This window comes from Phaethon lepturus, unplaced genomic scaffold, assembly GCF_000687285.1.
Source record: "Phaethon lepturus isolate BGI_N335 unplaced genomic scaffold, ASM68728v1 scaffold16566, whole genome shotgun sequence".
Taxonomy (NCBI): Eukaryota; Metazoa; Chordata; class Aves; order Phaethontiformes; family Phaethontidae; genus Phaethon; species Phaethon lepturus.
Window position 1 is genome coordinate 1 of NW_010547136.1, and position 12,848 is coordinate 12,848.

Sequence of the window (12,848 nt, forward strand, 5' to 3'; positions counted from 1 at the left end):
CTAAACCACAAGGAGTAAACAATCCCCCTCCCCAGCCTTTGCAATATGCTATTTGGGTTGTCCCTGCTGGTAGCAAGAACACCCTTGCTGGTGGTGGCCCAGCCTTGTCCACCATGGGTCCTGAGCGGCAGTGCTTGAGGCTGGACGGCCGTGGCCCATTCAGAAATCAAGAGCTCCTCCACATTGCCTGACTGTGAGGGTCAGCAAAACCTCACTCTGTCCCTTGCGCATCTGCCAGCGCTACTTCTTCTCAAGCACAGACTTATAGACACCATGGTTCTGTAGAAGTGGGGCAAAGTAACAGCAAACGGCAAACAACAGGAAAGTTACAGTATAAACGCAGTATTAGTGGAACAGGGTGATTTATAACCTTGTTCAGAGGTGAGTCAGAGTAGTAGGATGAACTGCATTGGGATTTTGTCTGCAACCACTGGGCCCTGTGCCCACAAGATCCTGTAGAGCAGGATGGGCCTGCTCATGGCCATGTTGGGCCCTCAGCTTTAGTTTTCCTTACAAATTTTTCTCCTCTGTGCTGCACTGCTTGCTAACACAGATGTAGCCACAGCAACACACTCAGAAACACAACCACCATTAAACGTACCACATCTTAAATTATAAATATGTAAATCCTACAATTGAAAGATCCTACACTGAAGAACACTGTTAAACGAGCTGCTGAGGAGAGCTATCAGTGGTCTTCAAAAGCTGAGAATTTTCAAAGGCACTGATTTCAGAAACCTATTTAACCCATTTCAGAAATCCATTCTGTACTAAGAAACGTGATTTTTGTGGGTGGCAAAGAGATTTATTACCTTGGATTTTACAAAGTCATTATCTTTAAGCAGATTCCACATCAGAGCTGGACATAAATATCCCAAGGACAAAACAAACATCAGTTACAGTTGTCCTCTGTTAACTTTTAATAACACTCTGTGGTAAAAATAAGCACTGCATTTGAACAATATATTGGTCTGAAAACTGCACAGAAACTTGAAAATCAGTGCATAGACAAAAAACCCACAACCATACAGTTTCAAGCAATGCAAGACACTTTAATGCATGGGAAAAAAATTTGTAAAATGCTGAACTTAGGAATAAATATACAACTAATATTTTTCTTTTTTAATGAATGCCTTAAAACCCCATATTCATGGCATTTAGAATACAAAACACTGAACTCTGATCTCATTCTGGAAGTGGATAGGATAAGAGAAACTCATTACATTATTTCTAAAATTAGAAACTTCCATGGGTAACTTGCTTAGTTAAACTTTAAAAAAAACCCCCAAACTGTCAGTATTATAATTTATTAGATACACTGAGTTACTAATGATTGCTCTTGAAAAATACACCATTCTGCAGAAATTACAGGTCAACTTTTTAATACTTCTAGGAAAAAATTGATCTGGATGAATTTAATAACTCATGATGAACTAAGAGATGTGCTAGCCAGTTCAATGCCAGAGGAAACGTGTTCACATTTTGCTTCTGAGCAGTCCAATACCAAGTATGTGAGAAGGAGCTTCCTCTCCCACCTTTCCCTCAGAAAAGAAAACTGCCTCCGTAAGTTCACATTTTAACAGCACGATACTCCAGACAGAATAAAGTAGCTAGACTCTCCACCTGTTCTCACATGCAGACATGTTTTTCAAACCCTGCGCTCTGTGGTTAAAAACAGGCAAGAAGCGTACTAGGAAACAACGTGTGTGCTCAGTTCCCTCACAGTCACCCAGTGTGGTCACAAAATGGCCCTAATGGGGCAGGGGTAGAAGATTACATGAATCAACAAGAGTTGTAGTTGGTACCCTGTGGTTGTCACTTCCACACAATATCAACATGATTATTTCTCACTGAAGAGTGCTTTTGTTGCAACAGATCATTTTCATTCACAAATAGCAAAATACAACTATTTCTCTAAATATTAATAATCAGTATTAATAGTATTAAATATTATATATTACTATTAAGTATTAATAATCAGTAGGTAAAGTATCTTTAGATTGCAAAATAAGTTAATTCGAAAGCAATCCAACATTCAAACTAATGGTTGTTACCTTTTGTTAAAAAAAAAAAAAGTATGGATGGTTTAAATATAGTCTGAATCCCTTTTATTGCATTCTTCATTTGAGAATTTCCCCTGAAAAATTCCTTATGACTGTTTCTTATAAGATAGTAAGTCTTCGTAATTATTAAAGAAGATGAGGTTTATTCTTATAATCATAGAATTGCTTAGGTTGGAAAAGACCTATTAAGATGATCCAGTCCAACTGTTAACCTAACACTGCCAAGTCCACCACTAAACCATGTCCCCAAGCACCACATCTACACATCTTTTAAATACCTCCAGGGATGGTGACTCAAACACTTCCCTGGGAAGCCTGTTCCAATGCTTGACAACCCTGTCAGTGAAGATATTTTTCCTAATATACAAGCTACACTTCCCCTGGTGCAAACTGAGGCTGTTTCCTCTTGTCTTTTCACTTGTTACTTGGGAGATAGTTGTAGAGAGTGATAAGGTCTCCCCTCAGCCTCCTCTTCTCCCGGCTAAACAACCCCAGTTCCCTCAGCCGCTCCTCATAAGACTTGTGCTCCAGCCCCCTCACCAGCTTCGTTGCCCTTCTCTGGACACGCTCCAGCACCTCAGCATCCTTCTTGTAGTGAGCGGCCCCAAAATGACACAGTATTTATTCAAGGTGCAGCCTCAGCAGAGCCCAGTAGGGGGGCACGATCACTTCCCTGCGCCTGCTGGCCACACTGCCGGCTCATGTTCAGCCAGCTGTTGACCAACACCCCCAGGTCCTTTTCTGCCAGGCAGCTCTCCAGCCACTGTTCCCCAAGCCTGTAGCGTTGCATGGGGTTATTGTGACCAAAGTGCAGGACCCGGCACTTGGCCTTGTTGAGTCTCCTACAACTGGCCTCGGCCCATCGATCCAGCCTGTCCAGATCCCTCTGTAGAACCTTTCTGCCCTCTAGCAGATCACTCCCACCCAACTTAGTATCATCTGCAATGTGAGGGTGCACTTGATGCCCTCATCCATATCACTGAAAAAGGCATTAAACAGAACAGGCCCCAGTAGTGAGCCCTGGGGAACACCGCTTGTGACTGGCTGTCAACCATCTTTAAATCCATTAACCACAACTCTTTGGGCCCGGCCATCCAGCCAGTTTTTAACCCAGCAAATATATTGAGTGTCTAAATAAAACCTTTTAAAGATTTTTTTGCCTTTATATAATTGAAAATAAAACATTCCTCTACTGATTATTTATGAATTAGATTAAGAGGCTCATTCAGTCCCAGAGAAGAAGGCTATTCGTACCATGCTTGATGTTTTCACAATAGGAACTTCACTTTCAGCTCGCAACTTGTTTTCAATTTCTTCCCAATTTCTTTCTTTGTCCTTAAATAATATTCTAGAAGAAAGAAATTCAAGAACAGTATGTTTAAAATAGATAAAAGTAAACAAACTAAAATGGAAAGATCAGATACGTGGTACAAGAAAGCAGCATAGGGAGCACTGAAGAAAACTAAAATCTGAAATATTGTGAACTGACAGGACCCAACCATACAGTTTAAACATTTAGGGAAACATATGGAGTTGCAGCAATATCACCATTATCGACATTAAAATGGCAGTTCTGTAGCTAAATGCTTGGTTATAGTGTTGAAAAGACACAGCTGATTCTTTCCTCTGGCGCCGAGACTTTTTTTTTTAATCCAACTATTTTATAGTAGTCAGAGAATTCTCTAATAACACTGCATTTTACAATTGCAAAACAGAAGAGAAAAGTTAACAATCGTAAATAAAATGGAACTCTTTTAATGAAAAATAAAACACTTCAGAAAATTAAAAGAAAAATGCATTTCATAGAAGTTTTCACTGAAAAGTCTCAACACACAAATTCTATACACATGATTTAGTAATGTAAGTATCACTTGTATTACATGCTTAAAGAAGTCACTTCTGTTGTTTGTAAAACCCCAAAGCATACTGTGAAATTCACCAATTTTTATGTTTTGCATCCCTGCTGTGATAATGAATTTTTGTTTTCATTGTTGTATCACAAACATTAACTTAAACTGTCTACATTTGCACAACTGAAAAAAAAAAAGAAAGGAGTGTGTAGATATTTAAGGTCTGGATATTCTTTTATTCTTTTTAAGTGACACCATGATGACATAGAGGAGTCCAAATCCACTTCTCTGATTGGTATTTCAGAGTTAAAAGTACAAAAGTAGCTGCAGTAAAGCTGCTAAGCAAACAAACCAACCAATTTAAAATCATGACCGAGAATTACTACATTTTAAAGAAGTTATTAGTGTAGGTAAGTCTCCGAGGAAATAATTTTCAAGGTAAACATTCATGATACCTTGCATTTCATAAAGACTAGGAATTTGAAAGAAAGCTGGGAGACTTAGTACTACATTTCTGTAATCTTTCTTCAGTTATTTATACCCTATGGAAAATTCCACTATTGTTACCCTAACAAGAAAGTCTAGCTTTTCAAAACATGTACCCTGTGTTACAAGTACACAGATGTCTGCAGACAGCCCATCCAGAAGCTGCTTTAAATCTTCTTTTGTCTTTGAGGTCTTCACTCGCTGCTGCTTCAAAACATGTTTTTGTCAGATATTTCACTGAGAGGAAACACTACTCTCATGACACAATGTCATGGGATAGAGGCAAATGACCACTTCTGCAAGTGACTTTAGCGTATTAATGTACAAAGCATACAAACAGTATACATTAATACATACTTCTTCTTAGAGAAGGAAAAACTAAATTAAAAGTAATCAAAACTACAGTGAAGAAAAACATGAAGCACTTTATGGCCTCAAGTAGTGCCATCACCTTGTAACAGAGGTGATCATCAGAGATTTGACAACATTGCTTTTATGTTCTGGAAGGGAATGCAAAAGCTGCAAAGTCATACAACTGCAAACCTGCATACCAGGTTTGTCCTATTACTTGCCTGACACTCCTGAGTTTAAATAAAAAAAAAGCAGAGCCAATGAAATCCTTTACAGGATCTTACACTAAAAGCAAGCGACTCCTTGCAATATTTTGATTCGGAATACAGAAAATCTTACATAGCTATACTTTCCATACTTTAATAGCATTTATAATACTCTGGAAATCAGCAGAAACATAGAAAATATGGCTTTACTTAGCAGTAAACAGCACTAGTAGGAAAAATACAGAAGTTATTGTGACACTGCTTGTTTTATCCATTTACCTTCTTGCTCATGATATATTAAAATACTTCTATCTTTATGTATGTGATTAATGCCTTTGGTTGTGTATGCAGTGTTTTCAGTCTAACTCTCTTAGAGATAGTGATCTTACTTCTCTCCGACAATCTGCAAGCTTTCCATTTCAGAGGTCATTTTATTAAAAAAGAGGAAAAAATGAAAACAGTAATTTAAAAAATGATATAATTTCCACTATAAACTGGACAGGCCAACTTGTTTTTGCTATAATTTTAGGAAGCCTATTTCCTTTTTACAATATTTTTTTCAATTCTTCATTTAGCACACTTTAAGGGGGTCTTCATCTCTGTCTCCTTTGCTCTTACTCATTCTAACCATACTCTTTATATTAAAAGAATGTATTTGTAAATGCTACCACCTTCTGCTCTTGCCTTTCCCAGTCCTACTTTCTGGGGCGAATCTGCCTGAACTTTCCTATTTGGTTGTGCTCAGTCCCCGTTCTTCTTTCATTGCACTTTGCAGGATGCACAGCAAACTGCAGAGACTGACTAGTACTTGACTGAAGAGGTACTTTCCTGCTGCAAACAAGCCAGTAACACTGCATTCACATTGTAGAGCACTGATAAAACCACGTAGGTCTTCTCACTGCAAAACCTACTTACCTCTTCCCTCCATAATCTCTGAAAATTCCTGCAAACTCTTCATAACATATAAAAGAAAGAAAAGCAAGCAAACTGCATATCTGCTTCCTGAGAAGTTGTTAGCAAAGAATGGGTTATAAGATACATGGCATGAATGCTGCAGAATTTTAAAATATAATGTAGTTTTGTGTACACCAGCAGATAAGAACATAACTGATTATAAAAAGTAAAATGGTAAAAATAAATTACAAAAATGTAACTTAGCAATAACCAAGCTACAACCTTATCCTGAAGAAAATTACATATGTAGAGAGGATTTGGTGAAAGGAAAGAACCAGGCACCTGAATCTGGTTTGATCTGAACACCATGCTAAGACTTGGGGGAAAAAAACAAAACAGTTTGGCCAGCACTGGGAAAAGCTACCCAAGGAATACAGCGTCAAAAGCTTCTCTTAATCCTTTTTCTTAATATAAGGTAGGAACGATGAGAGAACTCAGTGGAACTCAGAACATTACCTATAAATTAGAAAACAGAAGGGGCAGCTCTAATGAAGTGGGGAAGAAACTGGTCAAGCAAAGGGATATACATTTCCTTTTATCCTCATAATAATTTATTTTCACTACCTTAATTTCTGATAAATCTGCTTGTCAAGAATGGCTGAAAATATTTATGTTCTTAATATTTTAGCCAACATGAAACTGGTCCTTTTGTAAAGCTAGCTATTGCAATTAAAATATAATGGAAAGAAGAGTGTTCACATGCACAGGAAGCACGTCTTTGTCCATTTGGACACAGATAGGAAGGATGCAGTTTTTTAGTATGTACGATGCAATTTGTAAGGACTGTATTTGCCCTTTACGGTCAATGTTCTTGGGAGAGAGGTTTACATCGTTGAACAAGAAAATTTGAGAGAGGACTTTTAAAACACAGTCAGGCTTACTAGCTTACTCTTATTGCTGCCTCTGTGAATTTATCCTCCCCTTTCAGGTTCAAGTACGTTGCAAAAATACACAACTGCTAGCTTGACAAATCCTGATTAATTCTCATTGTACCTGTTCTGGGCAGAAATTTTAACTGGCTTAACTCCAGTAAAAGGAATAGAAGCACACCAGTTGGTTGAACTCACGTATATCAAACCAAAACTATGGTAAAATTGGTAATAGGTCCTATCTACCTTATATGATCTCTACAAACAATTCTAAAACTACTGTTGTTTTTTTGAATCAAAATACTAATGACATTATAAATACCATCCTATTATTCAAATCCATTCTGAGTAGCAGGAAAAGGAAGTTTTGATCACAGCTCTGGGGAATATCCTATGTAATTGCTTATTAATTAAAAGATTCTCCACTGTATTTTTATAGAAATATGCAATGTCATTCTCTTTAAAAGTATATACATGGTTTATAGGTATGCTTGTATTTATAATATCATACATGATCACATAATTATTACATTCATTACAATGTAGCCGACTTACCTTTTAAGGTCAGAAAATTATCAGGAAAGTGTATGGCTATTTTATAGTTACCCGCTTTTCTCAGAATGAATTTGCACACATAAATTTAACTCACTGTACTGAACTCAGTTCTTTACGTTAAGTAAACTACAGCTGTGCTAGCAACATATTTAGAGATGAGAAACTGCCAACCATCAAGAAAAATCAGCACAATGAAAAAGAGTATCGACTATCTACTGCTTCTGAGGAATTTAAGATACATGTAATCCTAGACGCCTACCACAAGTAAGTCAGTCAATAAGCAAGATTCTTGTTCCAATGATGCAGCTTTAAAAGGAAAAAAAAAAATATATCGGTAAGCAGAGTTCCTTATGGATGTCAGTGTATTTTCCCAGAGAATTATGCGCAAAACAAAACTTAATGTAATATTTTGCTTCTATTTCCAAATTTCCAATGCCTTTTAAAATGGCTTTCAAAGAATGGTCATGCCTAGGTAGCTCTTTGCATGTATTTGTTTGCTTGGGTTTTTTGAGATCAGCTATTAAAGTAAATGATAGCATGAACTCAGAAGTTGCTTAAACAAGTTGTGAACTTTTGCATAATTTGTAATAAATTCTACATAATGAAGTTGAACTCTGTTAATTTGGCAGAGCTTTTGAGAGTAACCGGATTGTATGCCCGCGTTTCACAAACTCATTTGTATCCAAAATTTACATAGTAAAAGACATTTATGTATTTTGTTTAAGGATATTCAAATAAATAGCACAATACATAAAAGAATGTATCTGGGGAAACCAAGAAGGGAAAGGCAGCAAATGGCATATTTCCAACATTATAATCCTGTAGCCCCAAAATGGTGAGTTCGAAAAAGAGAAATGAGATGAATGTCAGTCCAGGAACATGTTCCAAGACAGTGGAAACAAGGTACTCACAAACATTACCTGTAACAAGCACTAAAAACAACATACAGGAAACCTTAAAACAGAAATAATAAGAACAGGCTGCAGGCTTTTAAAGATTTGAGTCTTCACTTAGTGATATTCTTCCTACTAGAAATAGGAGGACTAGAAATGGCAGATAACCTACAGCTTTTACTGATTTATATGGATCATTTTTTCTTCTTGATTTCTATGGTCAAGTCTTTTTTGGTACTCCCACAAGAATACAACCTTCAGATGTGTTATTATTTTGCTGCTTTTACTAGTTACATCACCCTATGCTGAAATAAATTTGTGACTTGGTGATTTAGCTGTCACCCATCTAAGATTTCAATATCTGACACTTCCTAGACAAACTGATCAATTACAGTATTTTCTCACATTCAGAAAAATGACTTTGTTATTTTTAATGTACTCTATTTTAAAATTAACTGCACAAAGACATGAAGAAGGACATGTGAATTATATGATTCTGAACTTTGTATTTAGAATTGTCATTTATTCTTGTCAACCAAAGTGTTCACCAAATGACTGTACACTCACTCATTCAAGTTAAATGGAGCTGTTGGTAAAGCCGTATGTTACCATTTTTGACATGTCTGTACTTCCCGTTAGCTACATTTTATGCAGGAATCTAACTATCTAAGCAGGAGTTTTCAATTAAAAATAACAGATGGTTACATCCATTATTTTAGATTTGGAACTCAAGAGTAACCACACCGTCCCCAGAGCAAGTTCTTTTTCAGACAGATTTACTGAAACATCTCTCCTCTGTACCATTTGTTTGTCTGCCAAAAATGGGTGATCCCTACAACAACTTGGCAAATGTACAGGGCCTGGTTTTACAGTTCAGCAACATTTTAACCTTATCTTTCAAGGAAGGGAGTTTTACAAGACTCGCAGAGAGGTCATGTAGATTTTGCACAGCATTTGCATGTGTTAGAACAGCTCCTCTGCTGGAAGTAGATTGGTATTGTTCTGTCCATATAAGCTTTGCTGATATTTATCTTCATATAATGTGAAATACACACAAGCATCATCACAAATCTTTCTGAATGCTAAAAAGGCCATACGTGATACTGCTTTTTTAAAACACAAGTTACTACTAAATACATTTCCTCTATCTGTACTATACATATCTCTTCTACTAGTAGAAATGTTGATGAGAGCAGAACATTTTCAGTCGTAACAATATTTTTTAAAAACCCACCTGATTTTGCCAGCTGTTTTGTCTATGGATTGTCTTATCTTGCGAGAAAATTGGAAGACTGAGGACAACAGCAAACTGTCCCCCATAACCTGAAATAAGGTTTTAATAAAAAAGGATATTATTAGTTTAATGTTAATACAAACAAGTCCATATGTTTAAAAATCTTTTTTTAACTTTTAAAAAAATCATACTTGTGTTCTAATTATTATCACATACATTCATATTTGAACATTTTGCAAATTAAATACACAAACACTTTTTCCAGTATTAATGCCACGTGCTACAGGCAGGAAAGAAAAGATAGTCTCTAAAATATTAAGTGGGGAGACAACCGTAAAAGCTTAAAATAGACACATTACTAGAGAGAATCCTGTTGCGTACTCACTTCATCTCTGCTCCAAGTCCTTCTCCGGGTAATTGTTGGGGGATCGAGGGCATCTGCTAGCTGAGGTCGAGCATCATTAGGCCGACCATTCCCCTCTGGTGGTCTGGCATGCACTAGTGGAGGGATTTTTCTAAAATTGAGACTTTCATCAAATACTCGGTCAACCAACTGGGGGTAAAAGAAAAATGCTTATGGTTTACAAAATGTAGGTTTAAGAAACCAACTGGATACATGCAAGATCAGATTAATATTTTCTTCCTTCTGGAACAGTTTACAAGAAGCCTATCAAATGAAAATCACTCTGTTTTGAATAGTATAAAGCAATGCATCTCTTATGTAACAATACCTTGTAAAAATGAAGGTCTTTTTTTCAAATAGCAGGCATACATGGCAAAATTAGACTACCCCACAGAAATTTTGCTTACGGGCAGGTAACATAATAGTAACCTATAAACTGGTATTAAATAATTTAGTCCTTCAATTAATGGAATATATCTGTGCAATTAAGTACAGTACTATCAAATTTAGGTTTTTTTCCAGATTATAGCGTTAAAGAAACACCTATACCTACTTAAAGGAGATACTGCCATCTGCAGTAGTATGTACACACTGTACATTACTTTTTAAAGAAGAAAATAATTATTTAGCAATATAAAAATCAGAGTGATCTAACTGGATCTGAGAAAATGAGCACTTTACTTCCTTGAAGTTTAGTTGTAAGTCGACGAGAATTAAAACAAAATCTATGTGAGTGCAGTTACAATTTTTCTGACTACACAACACACAGATTTCTTATCACTGTTTATATCTTTTTTTCCACAGAAAAAGACAGTATTATACTAAACACAGTAAGCTAATGTATTAACCAAACTTTATGCACACAAAAATCAATAAACACATTTGAAAAGAAATACTATGAAGAAAAAAATGCAGTAAACATTTACAACATATTAGGGTGAACTGTAATATGGTAGAAAGTGATGATTTAAATTCAGATTAACGTGTTTACCAGCATTAGACCTGTGATGGTTGCTAGAACAGGTTAGTCAATATATTCATAGAACAGCACACCGGAAAGAGTCAAAGAAAATAAGAATTATTAGAAGCACAAGGCAAGCATTTCAAGGCAGTTTTTGACAATATTATTAAGAAAGAATATCTAAAGTTAATTGTTAACTGATGGTACCTAAGTATTTCAGTGTTCAGAAGATGAAACTTTAATGTCACCTGTGAAAAAGAGGGACTTTTTTGGTTTTAATAGCTATGCAAAGTATTAATGTATACATTATATATATTTGTGCATACACACTAGTATCTTTAAATGCACTTAGATACTATCCAACAGTATCTAAGGCTACAGACAAGCCAGAAGCAAATAACTATCGTCCTATGTTTCGTGGAAAAAAAGAGACAGACAGATAGTATGCATCCTTTTGACAAGTGTGTTCATAGAATAATTTCTGGGTTGTTTGTTGAAACATAGAGGAACTTTAAATCAAAAAACAATGCAGAGATCATGCACACGGGTTGGGTGGAAATAACTAAAAAAGGCTATGCAAAATGCTAAAAGCAAAAGAAATAAAGAAAAGGAAGAACCTTATGCATTTCTCCATGAAGATCTCCTACCTCTTCTCTAGTGTCTATGGCAGAGCCAGGGGTGGTGGCAGCAGTGCTTACTGTGGTACTGGGGGCAGTGCCTGATGAAGTCACTGAATCTATCTCTCCTGCTACATCGTTGATTTCCCGTGCGATGAGAGCCAGATCTTGACTGATCCTAGTAATAAAGACAGTGTTACATTCTCCCCTGTAAATACTTATGGACCAGTAGAGCCCAACCTGCAGCCTTTGAGCTTCTAAGTTCTAGTTCCTGATAATTGTGCTATGAAAATGTGTATGCCCTTATAAACTGAAAGTTTATTTGTAGAACCATAAAAGCAAATTTTTAACTGAAGCTTTTAATAACATGCCTTTCTAGAGGGAGAAAGTAGAAGGCAATCTCAAAAGACAGAGCATCCTTGTTTTCTATCTAGGATTCTGAGGCAGAGATGTGCAACACACACACGAGATGCACTGGAAATACACTGAAAATACGCACAGGTGTCCTGTGCACATTCAGTAAATCTGAAATGTCCAGAACACATGTAAGTTATATCTCAATTTACCTACTTGCAAAGAACTTCTTCAGGACTTCTGATTATCCAGCAGCCCTGCAGCTTGCTCAGCTCAAGCTGCTTACGTATCTGAAATTCCAGACCGGTACCCTAAATCCTCAAATTTAATCAAGACAAGCTTTCTAGTTCGAAAAACAGGACATACCTATAAAAACCTGGATGATAGCACTATAAATACATCTGACTTCTCAGCTGAAGACTCCTTTTTCCTTTCTTCTGATGAACCACATCACAAAATATCTCTGCTCTCTATTCTGCTCAGCACAGGGAGGAAGCTTGCCTAGCTCTGCTTATGCTACTCCTCCCCAGGAGACCCCAAAAGAAGGGGAGCGGCGGGGGGGAGGCCGGGAACAAACCCAAAGCAAAAGCTAAAAGTCCCCTACTCACTATGGCACCCTGAGTCTCTGGCTTGGGTCAGGCAGTTCAGAAGACTTAGAATTCAGAGCCGCCCACCAAGTAAACCCCTTTCATACTTCTGTCTGAGAAGATTGAAGGCATAGAAGTCAACAGGGCTAATTCTGCACCCCCAAAGGCTCTATGAACAGCAGCATGCGCCACTGAAGTAGCAGGAGTTGCACAGTCATGCGACAGTGATGCACACCGTGCTGACCAGTGCTTGTTAAAGTGAGCTGCTTTCTGCTTGACATTATCATCAAGTGAAAAAGAATGGACATCATTGACCTAGAGAATAGTTTAAGACCGAGTGAGCAGAATTTAAACTAGAAAGGCAAGCATCATTAGAGACACTTCCAGTCAAGTTCCAATACTGGACTTTGCGGCTAACCATCAGCAATTGGCAATAAAATGCAACCTTGTGCAGCTTTAATACAC

General features: G+C 37.0%; 1 protein-coding gene across 1 annotated transcript in view; it reads right to left on the reverse strand.

The window, feature by feature from the left end:
- Window positions 1-3,317: 3,317 nt before the first annotated feature.
- The window catches only part of CEP170 (centrosomal protein 170kDa), a gene marked incomplete at both ends in the record, with an annotated part of 50,469 nt that continues 40,938 nt past the window's right edge, over window positions 3,318-12,848 (reverse strand). Inside the window, 4 exons of the mRNA XM_010289550.1 lie at window positions 3,318-3,411; window positions 9,462-9,550; window positions 9,847-10,014; window positions 11,473-11,620. Coding sequence (XP_010287852.1) covers window positions 3,318-3,411; window positions 9,462-9,550; window positions 9,847-10,014; window positions 11,473-11,620 — 499 coding nt within the window. The remainder of the gene's footprint in view (window positions 3,412-9,461; window positions 9,551-9,846; window positions 10,015-11,472; window positions 11,621-12,848) is intronic.